At 37.3% G+C, this 18,018-nt stretch overlaps 2 protein-coding genes and 1 long non-coding RNA gene across 5 annotated transcripts; 2 read left to right on the top strand and 1 right to left on the bottom strand.

Annotated features, from left to right (window-relative positions):
- The first annotated feature begins 75 nt into the window (after positions 1-75).
- On the top strand, positions 76-9,850 carry LOC149730516 (uncharacterized). Of its 2 annotated transcripts, XM_089884402.1 has the most exons (21): positions 76-232; positions 316-385; positions 696-728; positions 1,063-1,104; positions 1,473-1,657; positions 2,044-2,215; positions 2,505-2,546; positions 2,873-3,054; positions 3,643-3,793; positions 4,017-4,194; positions 4,531-4,645; positions 4,892-5,145; positions 5,703-5,881; positions 6,504-6,536; positions 6,622-6,657; positions 7,053-7,224; positions 7,763-7,835; positions 8,110-8,255; positions 8,574-8,679; positions 9,050-9,167; positions 9,305-9,850. In XM_089884402.1, exons 2-21 carry the CDS (start codon positions 325-327, stop codon positions 9,316-9,318), a joined length of 2,292 nt encoding a protein of 763 aa, XP_089740528.1. In that variant the 5' UTR covers positions 76-232; positions 316-324; the 3' UTR covers positions 9,319-9,850. The 2 variants fall into 2 exon arrangements, with proteins under 2 accessions (XP_089740528.1, XP_089740529.1); XM_089884403.1 differs by lacking the exons at positions 8,574-8,679; positions 9,305-9,850.
- Positions 6,783-8,175, bottom strand: LOC149730517 (uncharacterized). Its single transcript, XR_016385667.1, has 2 exons — positions 8,038-8,175; positions 6,783-7,873 (listed from the first exon to the last, which is right to left on the bottom strand). It is a non-coding gene; the product is annotated as an uncharacterized LOC149730517 (long non-coding RNA).
- A 427-nt stretch (positions 9,851-10,277) lies between the features above and the next one.
- On the top strand, positions 10,278-12,626 carry LOC149730515 (uncharacterized). Of its 2 annotated transcripts, XM_089884428.1 has the most exons (5): positions 10,298-10,515; positions 10,761-10,927; positions 11,243-11,371; positions 11,592-11,893; positions 12,167-12,626. In XM_089884428.1, exons 1-5 carry the CDS (start codon positions 10,397-10,399, stop codon positions 12,227-12,229), a joined length of 780 nt encoding a protein of 259 aa, XP_089740554.1. In that variant the 5' UTR covers positions 10,298-10,396; the 3' UTR covers positions 12,230-12,626. The 2 variants fall into 2 exon arrangements, with proteins under 2 accessions (XP_089740553.1, XP_089740554.1); XM_089884427.1 differs by lacking the exon at positions 12,167-12,626 and having other exon boundaries at positions 10,278-10,515; positions 11,592-11,983.
- Positions 12,627-18,018: the final 5,392 nt, after the last annotated feature.

Below are 18,018 nucleotides of genomic sequence, written 5' to 3'. Positions count from 1 at the left end.
TACACTGATCACGAGGCAAACTGTCTGAAACACCTTGAGATTAGTTTAGTATACAGCAGATTTAACGCAACATAACATCGCATTCTTGCCAATAGGTTAAAGGCCAGATCCCGTAGTTAATACTTATCACATTGGTTGGTCATTCATATAGGCGGAGATAAGCAAGGAGTGCATGGATTAGTGTGAATATTAAAATCACCTGGGGACAAATATTTACGATATTACAATAAAGGTATTATGACGTTATAAATAATCATACACTCACATCGTAATCTCACAATCCTTTTCTAAAATTGGAGAATTCTTTCGTCACAGGGTGATATTATGACGTCATTATGCATCTGGATTTACAAGACAATTTTGACTACCTACGTCATCGCACAAGGTTTGCATGGCTTCTGTTGTTAACTAAACCTGACACAAGGCTTGTGCGGAGCTTATATCAACTTTACAGCATCCAGCAATTTTGCACAACATAGACTAAACTTGTTCATGAATTATTGTTAATAAGTTAGAGTTCCGCCACGTTTTAAAACACCCTTCAGTTTAACCATTCCTGTCCAGGTTTATCGCCTAAATCTATAAACAATGCCAACCGGAGCAGATTCAAACCCGGCGTCTTCGATCTTAATAATCCGCCCGAGCCCTGTTAGGTGTTTAAAAACAAACGCATTTTTATTAATGTTTAATTTCAGGAGTTCGTTCTCAGACTCCACCAGTTGAACCCGGTGAGTTATTTATAATTACTGTGGGGTAAGATGTGATACCGTAAACACCGAAGTCCCATATTTCTCAATCGTGTTGTTAACAATTAACAACGCTCTTTAAGGGTCGTGAACATGCGGGTACATTATTCTGTAAACAATATTTGTTTACTACCAAATGGGACAAGGAAAAAGAGATTAAAAACATAAACCATGTTATTCGCCCTATTACTATTTATTTTGTGTATCAAATGATGATCTTTTTCTGTGGTAAACGCATTTGTTATTTCATATTTCCAATAACAGCATGTTGTAACTTGTTTATTTTAATGTTGTTTAATGTTCGTTGTGTTCACAGAGGCAAATCCCTTTGAGTCGCCATCACCTGTTAAACCAGCACGTAAGTTTTATCTCATATCTGTTTGTTATTTGAGGTTTGCCTCTTTTAGTCGTGAGTGTCCTTGGGCAAGACACTTAACTGTAATAGGACCAACCCTGTGGTTACTAATGGGTTCTGAAAAATTGAGTTAAGGCGCAGTATACAGTGCTAGGGGCGTATAAAACCTATATTACCTCGTGGTATGGTACAGGACATGCCTCAAAATTAGTAATAACAACGTTCTCACTATCTTGTATCGGATCTAAGCAAATCGAATTCATGATTTAAAACCCGCCAAGTAAGACTCTAGAATTTCATTGTGACGTCATAGAAGGAGTAATTTCTAAAAAAACGTCACAAACAAAACAACTAAAGGTATTTTTATACAGCGAGTTGCGGGGAAACGCACTTCTACGCCGACGTTGAAACGCGACGTGTGTTTACGTCGCCAAATTACCCGAGAGATTACGATTCCAATACAAACTGTTGGTGGTTGATCACTGCAGGAGTCGGGCATGTAGTGAATATAACGTTCGGTAACTTTGATACCGAACAGTGTTGTGATGTCTTAGAGGTAATATACGATATAAGGCGAGTATGTATTCTAAGTGCAAGTCCACTATAAATGATCCTTTTTGTGCAGCACAATGTATAGCTTATTTACCTGTTCTAATCCAAACTGCTAAACCCATTCTCCCCTAAACCCCTAACCAACGTATTACATAACATATTGCACCAGTAGTAGTAGCCTGCTACTAGAAGGTACCAGAATTACTTTACCAACGCTCTGTCTGCAGGTAAACTCAGTTTGCAGGGGAAAAGTTGCTGTTTTGCTTCTAATTCCTATCTCTTCATTGTTTATAATTTAATCTTTTACGCTGTATTCTAATTTCTAAGTTATATATAAATAATTTTGTTAAACATTTGGTCATTCTAAATTTAAATTGTTTATTATTACAGCTTTACAATTACGAGGACTCAACTGAAGCAGCCAGAAATTCCCCGTTTCTACGCTTGAGTGGTTCCTCTGCAGTAGAACCGGTGGTAACGCGCCATCATTTTGTTCTCCTGCATTTTGTGTCGGACGATTTGGTTAATAGACAAGGATTCACCCTTACCTACCAAGCATGGGGTAAGCATAGGAGGGGTGGTGGTTGAAATTTAAGTTAAATTGATGAAGAATGTAACTTGTTTATCTATGTGTGGCCACGGTAATGAGTGTAATTTGACTGTTTATATTTGATAGTGCAACGATAGTCAGTATAACTCGGGTGTTCTGTTCCAGACACCTCGTGCCTGCTTACGAGTTACCACGTATAGAGCTTATTTATGCTTGCATGGCAGGGCAACGACAGCCATTATAACATGAGTGTTTTGTTTTATACAGATACCTGTATCAACCTTTTTTTATTTTTTTGCAGAAATTCCTGAAGAAATGGAACAAAATTTTACTGAATCATTGAGTAAGTTTGGAACAATATTTTATTTTCTAAGTTTGTTTAATTTCATAGAGTTTTGTTTATTTAATATGTGTTTTGTTTAATTTCATAGAGATTTGTTTATTTAATATGTTGGATTGTTGGAGATTGTGACATCTTTTAATGTTGTCCTTATGTACTTGTATTGTTTTGTTTTTAATTATTTTGTTGTAAGATTTTAATCAAGAAGTCCTATTATAGTCTTCTGATTGAATAGGAGACTTATGCCATCATTTCCCTTTAAAATACTATGGTTCCTGATCTATATGCTGTACAAACTTTTTGATTTCTATTTTTCCTTAAAACTCCAGACCTTTGTGAGTTTGAGTTGCTCGCTGGTTCGGAACCGCAGGAAATGACATCACCAAACTTCCCGGATAATTATGATGCTAACTTGGAGTGTGCATGGTCGGTCACTGCACCAGGGTATAACAAAGTCATTAACATCGCATTCACGACCCTCAACACTGAAGCTGAATATGATTATATTGAAGTAAGTTCTGTGATAGAAGGCTGGGTTAGTTGAAAGGTGCAAAGTTAGTTTCATCATATGTGGATGACGACTGGGGTTGTAAGATACTGGAATTGATGTACTGTTAAGCTTAAGTGGCAAAACAGCAAATGTTCTAACTTAATGGTTCCCAAACTTTTCTATATTTCGTGGCGGTATATAGAAAAGTTTGGGAATTTTTCTATGATTTATAAAAATCAAAGAATGCTATATAGGAAAAATGCAAAAACCACACCAATGAAAGAAAAAGCGAGATCTATTAAATAGGACAAGCTGTTTAATGGAATGCGTGCACTTGTTTTGCTGCAATTAACTTCTCAATGTTTGGTATTGGATCACAATCGTTGCTTTTTTTTTGGTCCGTAGACCCCAGTTTGGGAACCGCTGTTCTAACTCATTGGTCATTATTGGGTTGTAGCACCCTGGGTGTCAAGGTAATGGTCCAACTGTGCCTTAGCCCAGGTCGTACAGTGTGGCACTCCATAGAACCCGAGATTTAGATCACAATTGGCTCATTACCTCAAAAACGCCCCACACTTCCATTTTGACCCCAATTTTAAAAATTTCTAGATATTCGACAACGGAAATGTTACGCAACGCTACTCGGGTGATGTGCGGTCACCCGTATCATACCAATCGACCCCAGGGGCCATCGTCACGGTAACCTTCAACTCGGATAACTCGGTTGAACGACCAGGGTTCCGAGCGTTGTATTCATCAGGTTTGTGATGTCATAATGGATGTTCACGTTGTTGTTACGTCATAGTGGTTGTTGATTTTAAGATGATTTTAGTTTTTAAACTGACATTAAAAAAATAAAGAAAATTTTCTAATATTATATATTATACAGAAAGTCTGTGTTTTTTTAACTATTATTTAACTAATGCTAAGATTTCCAACATTGTGTGTAATAATTTTGATTGTTAACAATTGTATTATTCTAGAACTTGGTGAATGTCAATCCCCCAACTCATGTCGTGCCCCACCCACCTATTATGACATCATAAACAATGATGTTCCATACAGTCCTGGATGTACGTTCCGCGAGATGTACAACAAACGATGGATTTGTTCCTCGTTGTTCTTCAACGACTTTCCTTATATTCACCCTGGTTCATGCAGGTTTGCCGGAGTGTGTGTTTTGGGGTTTTGTGTTTTGGAAAGTTTTGACACAGTGGTTTTCTTTGTGGCTTCTTAGTCTGCTTTCATTGTGGGTGTTGGGCCCTTGCAAAGTGTTAAATTATTGCAAGAAATGAGCGGGCTACTGTAGCTGCTACCATTGTGGGCGAATGTGTCATTGGCCAGGACACGAAGTGGTAATTGCTTAATCCATTAGTCACTAAGTGGGTTGTCTAAATTGTCATCCATATTAAAAACAATCCCCCACAAAATTGTAACTTGTAAACTGCACGAAGTGGATGAAACAAAACGCAAACTTATGAAATTTGTTTTTTTAAGAACCAACATACAATTGTCGGAGAAATGCATGGAAATTGTCGATTCACAATGCTCAATTGGCAACCTAACAACTGCTGAGTCATATTTCCCGACTCATTTAAAAGCATCGCAAAAAGTAAGAACCTAATTTAGTGATAACATTTAATGGTGTAGCAGTAACTCGCTTGGCAGTAGTGACTAGCCCTTATATTATAGGTTCAAGTTCAAGGCTCGTTGCTGCTATTATTTATCATTGTGGTGGCATGTGTTCATCACTGATGAAATGATAGTCATTTTAGATAACCCACTGCTCAACTGACAGAAGATCACATTTTGACACATATTAGCAAACATAGTTTATCCATTGTTACATCATCACTAGGTAATAGAAGACACAATGGCGAACCTCACAATCATGTTTGTGCCATCACATGAAACATTTTGTCTACACCAACAATCCAGCATAGTGAAGTTGTTACAACGCGTCAAACAAACAACCAACATTATAATCTACCTCGGGAAAACCAGGTTTCCACCACCAGTTTGTAACTTCACGGCAATCAAGAACAAAGAAAACGAGTTGTCTGACCTTAGACAACTTGTGCTGACGGCTAAAGATACTTTCTCATTCTGCAGGTAACTTTATATGGTAGTGTGGTGTTGTTAAGGTGTGTACAGTAGTCAAGTCTAGTCTGTGGGCATGGGAGTGACAACCATGGATAAGTCACTTAAGTTCCCACCCACAAGAATATAAATGACCAAACCAACCAAAAGTCATGTCTGCTTATTCACACACTGCAATAGCTTCAGCAACTCAACTGTGGGCATGGGAGTGGCAACCATGAAAAAGGCACTCAAGTTTTCACCCATGAGAATATAAATGACCAAACCAACCAAAAGTCATGTCTGCTTATCCACACACTGCAATAGCTTCAGCAGCTCGACTGTGGGCATGGGAGTGGCAACCACAGATAAGTCACTCAAGTCAAAAATAGTTCTAAAAGTGGCTACTTATATTAGAAACACCCATATAACAACAATACACACCTCATCCAACCTTTATATTCCCAACAACAATACAACATAAATGAGCTTGTATTAACAAGTTGTATTTAATTAAAACAGATTAACGTGTTATTGTAAGAAAGGTGCGCAATGAAACAACCTATACAATACAAGCTTTATTTTCACAGGGCTTTCACCACATACTTCACTATACTAAGACTTGACATCATCAATGCTTGTGATTTTAACCTACTACCCCCACTCAATACATTGGATGAAAGCTCGTACAACATTATCGTTTACACCAAACGAATGTTTCAACTTTTACCAAGTTTGTTGGAGGATTCAACTTTACCCAAGTGCACATGTGGGTTGGAACTAAATATATTATACATGATGTGTTGTATTATATATATATATGTATATGACATTTGTGAATAGTCGACAACCTTTTTTTAAAAGCTTTTCTTTTATATCTCATGTGTGATTCTCTTTGTTGTTTTAATCAACCTGATCTTCGGTACTGTATGCGAGCAGATATCCAAGTTATGTTCTGTTAGGTACATACATATCGGCAACACTTTTCAAACACAGGGGAGGCAGGGATAGTTAGGCACACAATCCTGTGAAACAAACCTAACTTATTGGTTGTAATGTTTATTTATTAATGCCATATTTCTGTTTAGCCGAGTATTTCAACAAACATAGACACGCAACTTATGTTGGGTAAAACATTGCTTAGCTGATTTGAAACTAGTATACACTATATTGTCCGACGCCATGGCGTGGTGGTTAGCGCGCCTGCCTGTAACCATTAGGTAATGGGTTCAAGGCTCGTCGCTGCTACCATTGTGGGCGTATGTGTCCTTGGGCAAGACACTTAACAACAATTGCTCCAACCCAGTGGTCACTAATGGGTTGACCAAATTATCAGACATATGATATGATGCACTATATTTGTATTTATAATATTAACTTTGTTTTTACAGCACTTGGACATATTGACAAGACATTACCACCAGGTTAGTGGAATATTTTACAATGAGGTTTATTTTGTAAATTTGTTTTCGTTTTTTTATCATTTTAATTCATTTCTTATTTTTTCAGAAATCAACAAAACAAGAGAATTTTCTACAAACGCAAGTAAGAATAAAATTCTTTATATTTAATTTGACTTTATAGTTGAAAGCTTCATTGATTTGATCATCGAGCCAAGTAGGTAAAGCTCTTGCATTGTAAGCAGAGGTTACCAGGTTCAAAGCTTAATGCTGCCACATTTGTGGGGTATATGTCAATGGGCAAGACACTTAACGGACATTTCTCCAAACCAAGTAGTTAATAATGTGTTGTAGCACCCTAGGTGTTGAGATAATGGGCCAACTCTGACACCCATTTATTCTCACCCATTTATTGATGACGAATTTGTCCTTAGTTAACATTAACACTAAAATGCCACCGTTTTCGACACTTAATTGCAAATATTTCAACTCAGTGATTATTGTCTAAATTTTTTTAATTTTTTTTTCTCTAACTTTTAGCGACATGCCCGAAAATTTGCCTCGATATAATGTTTCTATTGGATGGTTCCGGTTCAATGAACACGTTCGAGTTCCAGGAAATGTCGAAGTTTGTTTCGAGAGTCGTGGAAACGTTTAACTTAACGACCACTAGGGTCGGGGTGATGCAATTCTCACACTGGTTCAATGAAAGGTAATTATAGAAATAATATAAAGAATTGATTGTATCGTTGTATTTGATTGTATTGATTCTGTTTCTATAAGAAACCGATAACGATAATGTCATTTAGGCTCAGACATTGGCTTTATAAAAGATATATCATATATTTGGTGGTAAAGTCACGAAATATAATGATAACCATTGGTGCATAACATGAATTCATAAACTCTACCTTTAGTAATAACTAATAAATACCATATAATAAGTTAAAAGTCCGTTTGTCATCAAGTTATACTGTTTATATAGTAGGGTGGGGGAAGATGGGACATCTTTTTTATTCTATTTTCTCGTCCCATTTGTTGATAAACAAAGAACATTCAAAGAATTATGAAACCGTTCCTTCACGACTCATATAGACCGTTGTTAGTTTTTTAAAACTCGATCAGGATATTTAGATAATGTGCTAAAGGTGTTTTCCCCCACCCTACTGTTTGTACTTTGATACAAATACAACCACGATGGGGTTTGAACCCAACACCCTTTATACTTCGGTACAAATACTCTACCACAGATCCATCTACGACCAACCTTACATGGAAAGTGAGATCCCACTTGGTCAGTTTGGGTCAACCATCCAGTTCAAGGTAAACTTACTTGGTGTGGAAACTTGGAATAATCTTGGCTTCAAAAACATTTGAAACATGATTAATGTTAAATACACAAAACAGAAAGTTTAAATTTAACACACAATGCTGAAGTTTTACAGATTCACATTTTTTCTGTAATAATCATTATAATGATATATAACATACAGAGAGCTATCATATTAAAGCTATGGCTTCTTACCTAACACTTGGATTTCTTGAAAATAAAAATCCAAATAATTGTAAGTTATTGTTTACATCTATGACATCACAGGTGGCATTGTCCTCAATGCGTCACCATGGTTACACCTCGTTTACGGCGCATGCGATCCACAAAGCCGTGTTTATCGATCTTGCTTCGTCAAACAGGTTCACTGACCCTTGCACAAGGAAGGTCATCGTGGTTATAATGGATGGGAGGTAGGTCATGTTACCTACATGGTAACTCGTAATTGGGCAGAAGGTGTATGAAACAGAACACCCGTGTTATAACGACTGTCTTTGCCCCACCATGTGAGGATGAATAAGTTACATTCATTCATTCATGATCATGTGCATATTGGCAAAGTGGCTTGTGTCTGCTTGTAGCCCAGAGTTTATGGGTATGAGGCTCGATGCTGCTACATGTAATCATTCATATTCATTATAGCATATTTTTACACTGACATTTTAAAACATCTGCTATAAATCTTGCAAAAGCTTAACAGTGAGCACGAGGTTCACCATGTACTTGTATAGGTCCCTGGATAAATACATGCTTTCAACAAACGCAAACGCAGCGCGTGTACTTGGTGTCACCATGTACGCTGTAGGGGTGTCCAATTATTCAAGGCAGGAGCTACAGGTGGGTGGGTTAAGTTAAACGAACTTAAACACCAACCCCTGGTGGTATGGGGTTGCCATAAATATATATATTACTTTGTAAGGTAATGTGAAAGGCAATTAAAATACCCATTTTAAACTGTACATCAGATTTAGATAAAAAGAACAATACTGGGTTTATGCAGGCCAAGGTGTATGTGTGTGCTTGGGAAAGACATTTAACTACAATTTTTCTATCCCAGTGGTCACTAATAAGTTGTCTAAATTGTCAGCCACACAGAAAACAATCACCCACAAAGTTATTTATGTGGTGTGATAACGACTTTAGTTCACTACACGAGGATAAAATAAATTACATTCATTCACCTATTAAACATTGTTGCCCCAAACAGATAATCGCAAATGGAAAGATCGGCGACAACGATCGCGTTTACACGTCGCCCAACTTTAACCTTCTGCATACAAAGATCAACGTGCTTAGCGAACATATAAAGATGCTTACATCATCAGGTGTGATGTCATAGTAAAGTTTGATGATGTCATAATTATGTTGATGATCTCATAATTATGTAGATGATGTCATAGTAAAATTTGATGTCATAATGTTACCAATACTCCACATTATGACATCATACATTTCATTCCAGAACAATCCCCATGAACTATCACAATTGGGAATTCCCCCATGCTATGCTGCAACTGCCGCTGTTAAAGTTCCAGAAGCTTGGAGTCACCCTGTTAATGTTTTTGCACCAACTGTAGTGTTTATGGGTCAACCTGTGAATTCAACATTAATTTTATATCACAAAATTAATTCATGTTATGATGTAGTGAAGGAGGGGAAGATGGGACACCTTTTCATTCTATTTTCTCGTCCCATTTGGTAGTAAACAAAGAACATTCAACGAATTATAAAACCGTATCTTCACGACTCCCATAGACCATTGTTAATTGTTTAAAACGCGATCTGGATATTTTGATATTATGTGCTGAAGGTGTCCCATCTTCCCTTACAATACTATGTAGGCCTAAAAATATTTAATCTTAAATCCATTTATTGGTGTTCACCAGGTTGTCCCATAGGTGTTTTCAATTTACCCAAAGTGCTAGTTCCATGTTTTATAAGCGGTGTGCTGTTTTTATAAATCACCCTTTTATTTGAGTTGGTATAAACACATTCCTGTGGCTTTGTAGGTTCAGTTGGTTTATTTCTTTGTAAAAGTCTGCGTTATAGAAAGAAAGTTACCAGGTTCAAGGCTCACTGTTGGGAGTTATTGTGTATGGGAAGGGATATTTAGGATATTTTGTTGAGGCTTCATGTTTCGTTCGTCGTGGAAATAAATGGGGACGATTTAGCCGTTCGTTAGCGGCACTGTCACTCTTATTAGGTGCTTAGGATAAACCTCATTAATCTATCAGAAAACATTTGGGTAATTGTATCATTAAATCTATGCTTAAAACACGGTCAACCGCTAGAAACTTACGTGTCCAACAAGAAGGTACAGCTACAATTGATTTACACGTAAGGTTGAATATAAATATAAGAAAATTGTAATTACGTTATGTCCCTACTAGATAACATATAAAACCTATATATTAACGTCCAGTCATCCAAATGAACTTTAGGGTCGAAATATTTGCAGACGTTACTTGTTTCGGGAAATACCCTTTAACAAAATTTGAGTTTTTACATTAATATTGTCTTGGAACAAACTCGTAATAAAACACCTATCGTTCAAATGTCGAACACAAATGGAGAACAACTTCGAGAATGTTGTTCCCTTGGTGACGTAACAAAGGTTCAGATTCTTATAAATTCTGGAGTAAATGTTAATTCCCAAAACCCTGTGAATGGATGGTATGTTGTGTTATAACGACTGTCGTTTTACTGCTAAAATTCTCTTTTTTTGATAACTACTAACCCACTGGTTATAACCACCAAGCAAAATCACTAACTACCAACAGCCTAGTCTGTAACGTCACAGAGAGTTCTAAACTCATTGCTTTTTCTTTTTTTTATAATGATTTTAAATATCAAAATGGTTTAGAATATTTTAGTAAAAGCAATGTGTGGATAAAAAGACATGACTTTTGTTTCTCCAGGACAGCACTGCATTGGGCAGCGAAGCGAAACCATTGTGATGTCATAAAGCTATTATTAGAAAATGGGGCAAACAAAGAAATGTTGAATAAAGATGGGAAATCCCCACGAGAACTTACAACGAACCCAGATGTTCTGGCATTGTTGGGTCATAATGTGATAATAAAAGGTATTGTATCACTATCGCCACCCAAGGAGGCGCTGTATGGTTATTATTATTATTTTTCAGTTTGTCACGTTAAACTTTCTTTTTGTGCGGCTTAAGATAATTTTGGTGTGGTATTGAGATGTGACAGATTTGCTTGTGAAAAGTTAAGGGAACAAAGATACAACCCCCCTGCAGTATTGTGCACAAAGTATGTTATATATCAATGTATGTGTGTTGCTGTTGTGGTAATACTGATGTTTTTACATATTTATCCTCGTGATGGAGTTGACCTGAACAAACATTTGCTTAAACATTCAGATAACTAATATTATGCAGAATCAGTTCAACAAGAGAGCAAAACTACTTTTGTTCCAAACTATTTGGCCAATCCACCTTTCATTTATTCACAACAACAACAACAACAACCCAACAAACAACAACATCAACAACCCAACAAACAACAAGGTAAGCTCTCGTTTATATTTGTTTCAATTTTGACCTGGCTTGCCTTCCATGCAGCTTTTCCAATAGAATAGAACACGGAGATACAATTAATATCAGGGGACATGGAACAGTGGTTAGCATGTCTGCCTCTAAACTGGAAGATAGGGGTTCGAGGCTCAATGCTGCCACTGATGTGTGTGTATGTGTTCTTTCATTTATTTAATAATATTCTTTCAACCAGAGTTGCCAGAAGCTCCCCCACCACCAGCACAAAGCCACAAAGGTACCGGGTTCTGGTACCAACCAAGGGAGATGTTCGCCGTGTTGAAAGATTCGCACAAACCATGTGGGTTGGTCGTCCACCCTGAGTATTTAGTGTTAAGAGCCCTGGGTTGGGCAAATAATGTTGAACTTCAGTTCAAACGTTGGAACCCACCAAGTCTGGAACAACTTAAGCAAGCTTATGTTGAAAAATGTGGGCGGCCCAGTGATACACGAGTAGGTTCTGTATTTAAACTGCCAAACAACATGGAACTAACATCGGTAAGTTCATTTTATTCGTTTTCGTGTTGTTTGTGTTTTTATGGGTCCTATTTCCACACAGCTCTGGTTTTCTAGGACCAGAGTCCGCAGAACCATATGATTAATTAATTAATATTTATTTCAACTACGAAAATAACGAACATGTTCCAGTATATCTAAGATATTTTTCAAACTTCTGGAACGAATCTGTTGAGTTTCGGATGAAGTCATACTCTGGCCCAACCTCAGCTAAAAATGCCATCAAAAATATTAAAAAACTTTATCAATCAACAGGATTCTGATGTTCTGCGTTTGACCGATTACCAAGAAATTCGTTTCACTGTAAAACCAAGGTAAACGTGGTGTCTGCCACTGTCCAGAGTTCAAAAAGATTCAGCTTGAGGCCACCTGCACCTCTGCTCACAACAGCATGGGCGATGCTTGTAATTATCAGTCATATTAACAAAAATTAAAAAGTTCTTTAAAAAAATAATTATGTCATTATTTGTAAACTGTAGTTATTTATATCCTACAAATGATAATTGTGTGGCAACATACTACAATCATATGCTCTGCAAGTCAATCAAATTCATCAATAATAAAAAGTTAATTTGTTTAGCTGCCACGTTTTTTTTATCTGTTTATTAAATAGAATTGTAAGAAGACAACTGTCGTTTTGCGGCTAATTCCCTTCTCTTTGTTGTTTTAATTAATTTGCTATTGTATTGGAAGAAATAAATAAACTTATACAGTATTATGTTATACTATTATGTGACCGTCAGGTGGCAGCAAAGGTATTTAGCTACGTATGTAGCAAAGTCATAACTGAAGTAAACAAAACGTTGCAGTTTAGACAGCTTAAATGTTTACGGCGTAAGGTTCCTAGCAGATGGGTGTTGAAGTAATGGGACAAATCTAGTTACTTTGACAAGGACCTCATCCATGCATGATAGAATGTGCAAATATAGTAGGGTGGGGGAAGATGAGACACCTTTTCATTCTATTTTCTCTTCACATTTGGTAGTAAACAAAAAACATTCAAAGAATTATAAAACCGTATCCTCACGACTCCCATAAACCGTTGATAACGATAAGGATATTTAAATATTATGTGCTAAAAGTGTCCCGTCTTACCCGACCCTACTATACAATGTTGGGGTGAGCCAGCTCTGGTATAAACCCCAGGTCCCATGATACGGACCTCACTCACATAGAACAAAATAACATGTTAATATTTTCTGCCGTTCATTCGAAAATACTCTGCATGACGTCACGAGTTACGTCACCAACTCAAGGTTTCAACACTGTGACGTCATATATTACGCGAAATGAGAACGCGCGGCATTCGTTTTCTCACTCCCGGGCAGCAAGGAGAAAATTCTTTGTTTCTTTTATATAAATTATCAGGAGCAAGATTGAAAATGTGAAGCGTGTGTTTCAATCGCTTGTCCGTGAGCATGAAGTAAGAGGTTTGTGTTATCAGCGGTTTGTTGTGGAGTTATAGCAAGCAATGGTTGGATTGGTGGTTCTAGTACAAGGGGTAGATTAGGTTGTATTATTGTACCAACGTTTTGTAAGCAGCGTAGGCTATGTTTGAATGAATGAAATTCATGCTGTCTCTTCGGTCACGGTAACAAAGATTAAACGAAAAAACGAACAGTAACGGTAAATTTAGGTTTGTGATTTTATATTACCGGTGTTTACACACATGGCAATAAATGGAACAGATTATAAGAATCTCTTGGTTAGTTTGTTTCAACTAAACGCAAGTTGGTGGTACGTTGATTTGTTTCGCTATTTACAATTGTAGCCTGGTTTCGAACCCAGGATCCCTAGTTCTTCAACCCTAACCTGGATTCGAACCCAGGATCCCTGGTTCTCCAACCCTAACCTGGATTCGAACCCAGGATCCCTGGTTCTCCAACCCTGGCCTGGATTCGAACCCAGGATCCCTGGTTCTCCAACCTTGATGGCCTGGATTCGAACCCAGGATCCCTGGTTCTCCAACCCTGACCTGAATTCGAACCCAGGATCGCTGGTTCTCCAACCCTGGCCTGGATTCGAACCCAGGATAACCTGGATTCGAACCCAGGATCCCTGGTTCTCCAACCCTGGCCTAGATTCGAACCCAGGATCCCCGGTTCTCCAACCTTGATGGCCTGGATTTGAACCCAGGATCCTTGGTACTCCAAACCTGGCCTGGATTGGAATCCAGGATCCCTGGTTCTCCAACCCTGGCCTAGATTCGAAACCAGGAGCCTCGTTCTTCAATCTGTTATACCAATAATCCCCTGATGTCCCTTTCAAGCCGTACGGCTAAAACCCACGAAACCAAATTTTTGGAATTTTGATTTCCCCGATTACGTCACCGCATGTTTATAGAACTTGTCAATTATGACGTGACAATTACTCCGCTGTTATCGCTTCCGATAGCGATACTGGAATAATGAGCTGTGACGTCATAGAACTCGACACTGTTATTATTCTTGATTTCAAAGCGTTGGTCGTCATTATAATATGTGAAGTTGGTAACCAGTCTCGATTCGATTTGTCGTAAAAGTTGATTACAAATATTTAGTGTTGGTTACAAATTCGTTTGTAGAAATGGTATTGTTAATTTTGGCAAGTTAGAACAAATACTCCAGCGTTGTTCAGCGCAGATATTTCAATGTTTGTTCTTTTAAGCGACGTTTACAGTTTATACCACAGCATAGCTCGCCTCGGTGTAAAGTTCCAAGTATATATGCACAAGATTAAACATTCAAATACGATAGCGAAGACCAACTAAATCAACGACGATACGAGAATTAGCAACAAAACGACAGTCGTTCAAACACGCTGGGGTAAAAATTACTTGAGTAAAAAGTGTTAGATAAAATCGTGACGTCTTTTATCCCGCAAAGTTTCGCTAAGTTCGGTTAAGTCGCAACATTCGCGAGATTTTATCAAACAGAATTCTAGAATCAAATATCGAATACTTCCGTCATAGGTAATAGATACGTCATAATGTTTGTTGTTCTAGAATCCTCGTGCGCGAAAGTCGTTGCAATCGTGATCATCTTTAACATAAAGCTTAAAGTGACGGTGTTTAAAATAATCTCAGGTTTAAGAAATTTGATTTTTAGTATAATCGTGAATGAAATCACAGATTCTTGTTAATACTCTTGCGTTGCTTGTTACAACGAATTCCGTTTTGCTACTAAATCCTATTTATACGTTATATTATGGGTTGTCTAAATTGTCAGCCGCATGCATTAAAACAATCACCCACAAAGTTACATGCGTCGTAACTTGCAAGCGGGCACGAGGTGTATAAAACAGAACACCCGTGTTATAACGCCTACCGTTGCCCCGCCATGCGAGGATAAATAAGTTATATTCATTCATCCATTCGTTCGTTGCTTTCATTAATAAGATCTTTGTTCTAATTCCCACATTCAACCGAGGGTACAAGGTTCAAATCCTACAGTGACCCCAACCTACAATGAGAATTAAAATTCCAATCACCGAAACATTGGAAACTTCAACAAGATACGAAGTAAAAAATTTTTTTTTTTGTTTCGTTAAATATTTCGAAACCTAAACCGACTTTCGAGGTTGTTCCGGAAATTCCTCTCAGTTTAAATTTCAAACGCCACATAACCCACGTTTCCTACGAGTTAATGTCAGGTATTTATCGCAGGTGTTGAATGTTTTCGTAGCAACGCAAACGTTATAACTGGAACCAGTAGTCTGATCAAATTTGTGGCGTTTACCCCACGAACCAGTACACTGTTTGTCGTTTACATCGTATCCGAGCACCTAAATGTCTCATGTTTATTATTATGTTGTTATTTAACTTTATTCGTTTTCGTGCTTTGTTAAAATTGGGAATTGTTTTTAAAACCTTAAAACGTTTGTTTATTTATCCTCGAATTACGAGATATACCACCCGTGTGGTGGCGCTATAGTAAAGTAGATTCCCCCTTTAATTTGTTTGCTTTGACTACAGCGTATGAGATCTAATAATAAAACCTAGTAAGTATTTTGGTGGCGTTTTATTAAATTTTTAAACGGAATTCACAATACAGCGTAACTCGCCTCGGTGCAAAAAAGAACAAACAAATAAATACCTACACCCAGCGCAGATATTTCTCTTTTTGTTTATGACGAATAATCCAGACAATAAACTTCAATTCGCGAATATTTCCTTTGTCTCGTAACAAAGGACTTCGTTTGTTTTGATTCTAGAATCAAAACTAAACCGTCGTCTCCAAAACACATTACAATGGATTAAAAACTTTATTTATTTAAAAATCTGTTTTGAAACGAAATGACGTCACCCGTGACGTAGCTACCGTGGAGGTTATCACTTTTCCTGCAAGTGTGGGTTGTCACTTCCGTGTTATGGTTGTCACATGAACCGTAACAACCCGGGATATTTGTTTCAAGTATGTTGTTGTATATTGTGCGGATTATTTCACAACCTGGGGTACGAGCTGCACTTGTTAGTTAGTGATGCTCCAGTTATTTGTCGCTGCACATTGTGTGTTGAGATAGTGAGCGTTGTACACAAGAGAAGGCGTTTTAAACTACTTCAGAGCTTCGCAAATTATACCGGGGTGTTGTATGGAAAAATGGCTCAGTTGTTTTTTTATTTAAGTTTAATTGCGGTGCGGAACATTTACTTATTACCAATAATTCATGAAACAAAGTTTTAGCGTGTATTGTGTAATATTGTAAAAACAAGTTTTATAATTTGATTCGTTGCAAACTTATTCTAAGATCCAATTGTGCTGCAAGTATTAAAAGCTTCAGAATGTCTGTTTACAGTGAAGTCGTTAAAATGTTTGAGCATTTTTATTAAACCGCTTGTTTCCAGGAATTCTTTAAACTTTTTGTAAAATTTTACCGAAATTGATCAAAATTAAAATTCTTACGTCATAGTGCTGAAACAAAGGTTAAATCTCCGTCATCGCTTCTGTAATCGAGGCATTCCAGCGATTCTCGCGTCGTCTCGAATCGACGAACGCCAAATAAGTATCGCAGCTAAATCATGTTTATTTAGTCCAAGGAACTACATTGAGTTTGTCAGTTACAATTTTGTCCCAAGCTTTATATTACTGTGGGGTATATTTATTAAAATTGGTTTGTTTACTTCGAGAAGTTTAGTTCTAAAATTTTAATTCGATAATTCATTTTCTTTGTTCTTTCTTGTGACGTAATGATTAAAGTAAGTTTGCAATCGATGCAGCAAAATGACGTAACAGAGAATATTGTCTTCCATTTCCGTTTGCAAATATTCCATTGTTTCGCAACAATCAATCCATTGTCAATGACTTCGGTTTCGATTTCACTCGCAAGGTGCTTGTGACGTAACAATGATATTATTAGAACGCGGTTTAGCCGATGTTTGATATTCAAGAAGCAATTTTAGAATCTTAAAATTCTAAATTTCATTGTTTTTAATAAATTTAATGAATCTGCATTATGACGTCACGACCGCGGTTATCGATTATTTAATGACGTAACAATGCGGCGTGCAGAAAAATATCGTTCCTGAAAAAAGCACCCGAATAATCAACTGATAGCAATCATGCTTGTTGCAGCGACTCCTAATATTAATTCGACATTTAAATTTACTAATGGGGTTTAACAGATACGAAACGCATTTGTTTGACACTTTTCCTCAAGTAGTTTCACATCAGTACGTCACGCTGACGTCATCACTTCATTTAGTGCAGATAGTTTGTTTTGACTTTGCTGTCACGGTTGTTCGACAATTCACGGGAGTTGAAGTGAGGTTATGTGTGGTGTGTGATGGACGTTGGTGGTGACGTTTGGTTTGGTATCCCCGGGGTGGCGTGTTGTGGCTATGTGGGGATGAATGGGTTACTTGGTTCATCATAAGTATTAAAGAGGTTATTATTAACCAAGTTACTGTCCGAAACATCTGCTGATCATGAATTTAGTATTCAGACAGTAACTTGGTCCATCATCAGTGTAAAAAAGGTTACTATCCACCAAGTTACTGTCCGAAACATCTGTTGATCATGAATTTAGTATTCAGACGGTAACTTGGTCCATCATCAGTGTAAAAGAGGTTACTATCCACCAAGTTACTGTCCGAAACATCTGTTGATCATGAGTTTAGTATCCAGACAGTA

Source organism: Ciona robusta, chromosome 9 (genome assembly GCF_009617815.1).
Source record: "Ciona robusta chromosome 9, ASM961781v2".
In the NCBI taxonomy this organism is placed as follows: Eukaryota; Metazoa; Chordata; class Ascidiacea; order Phlebobranchia; family Cionidae; genus Ciona; species Ciona robusta.
This window is presented reverse-complemented; position numbering and strand designations above follow the sequence as displayed.

Bases quoted from the DNA above. Each gene is read 5' to 3' on its own strand.
- LOC149730516 (XM_089884402.1), top strand. From the start codon at position 325: ATGACGTCATTATGCATCTGGATTTACAAGACAATTTTGACTACCTAC. The intron at 1,658-2,043 runs GTAATATACGAT...TTATTATTACAG, and splicing joins AGTGTTGTGATGTCTTAGAG to CTTTACAATTACGAGGACTC. The intron at 2,216-2,504 runs GTAAGCATAGGA...ATTTTTTTGCAG, and splicing joins CCTTACCTACCAAGCATGGG to AAATTCCTGAAGAAATGGAA.
- LOC149730515 (XM_089884427.1), top strand. From the start codon at position 10,397: ATGTCGAACACAAATGGAGAACAACTTCGAGAATGTTGTTCCCTTGGT. The intron at 10,516-10,760 runs GTATGTTGTGTT...TTGTTTCTCCAG, and splicing joins CAAAACCCTGTGAATGGATG to GACAGCACTGCATTGGGCAG. The intron at 10,928-11,242 runs GTATTGTATCAC...AATATTATGCAG, and splicing joins TCATAATGTGATAATAAAAG to AATCAGTTCAACAAGAGAGC.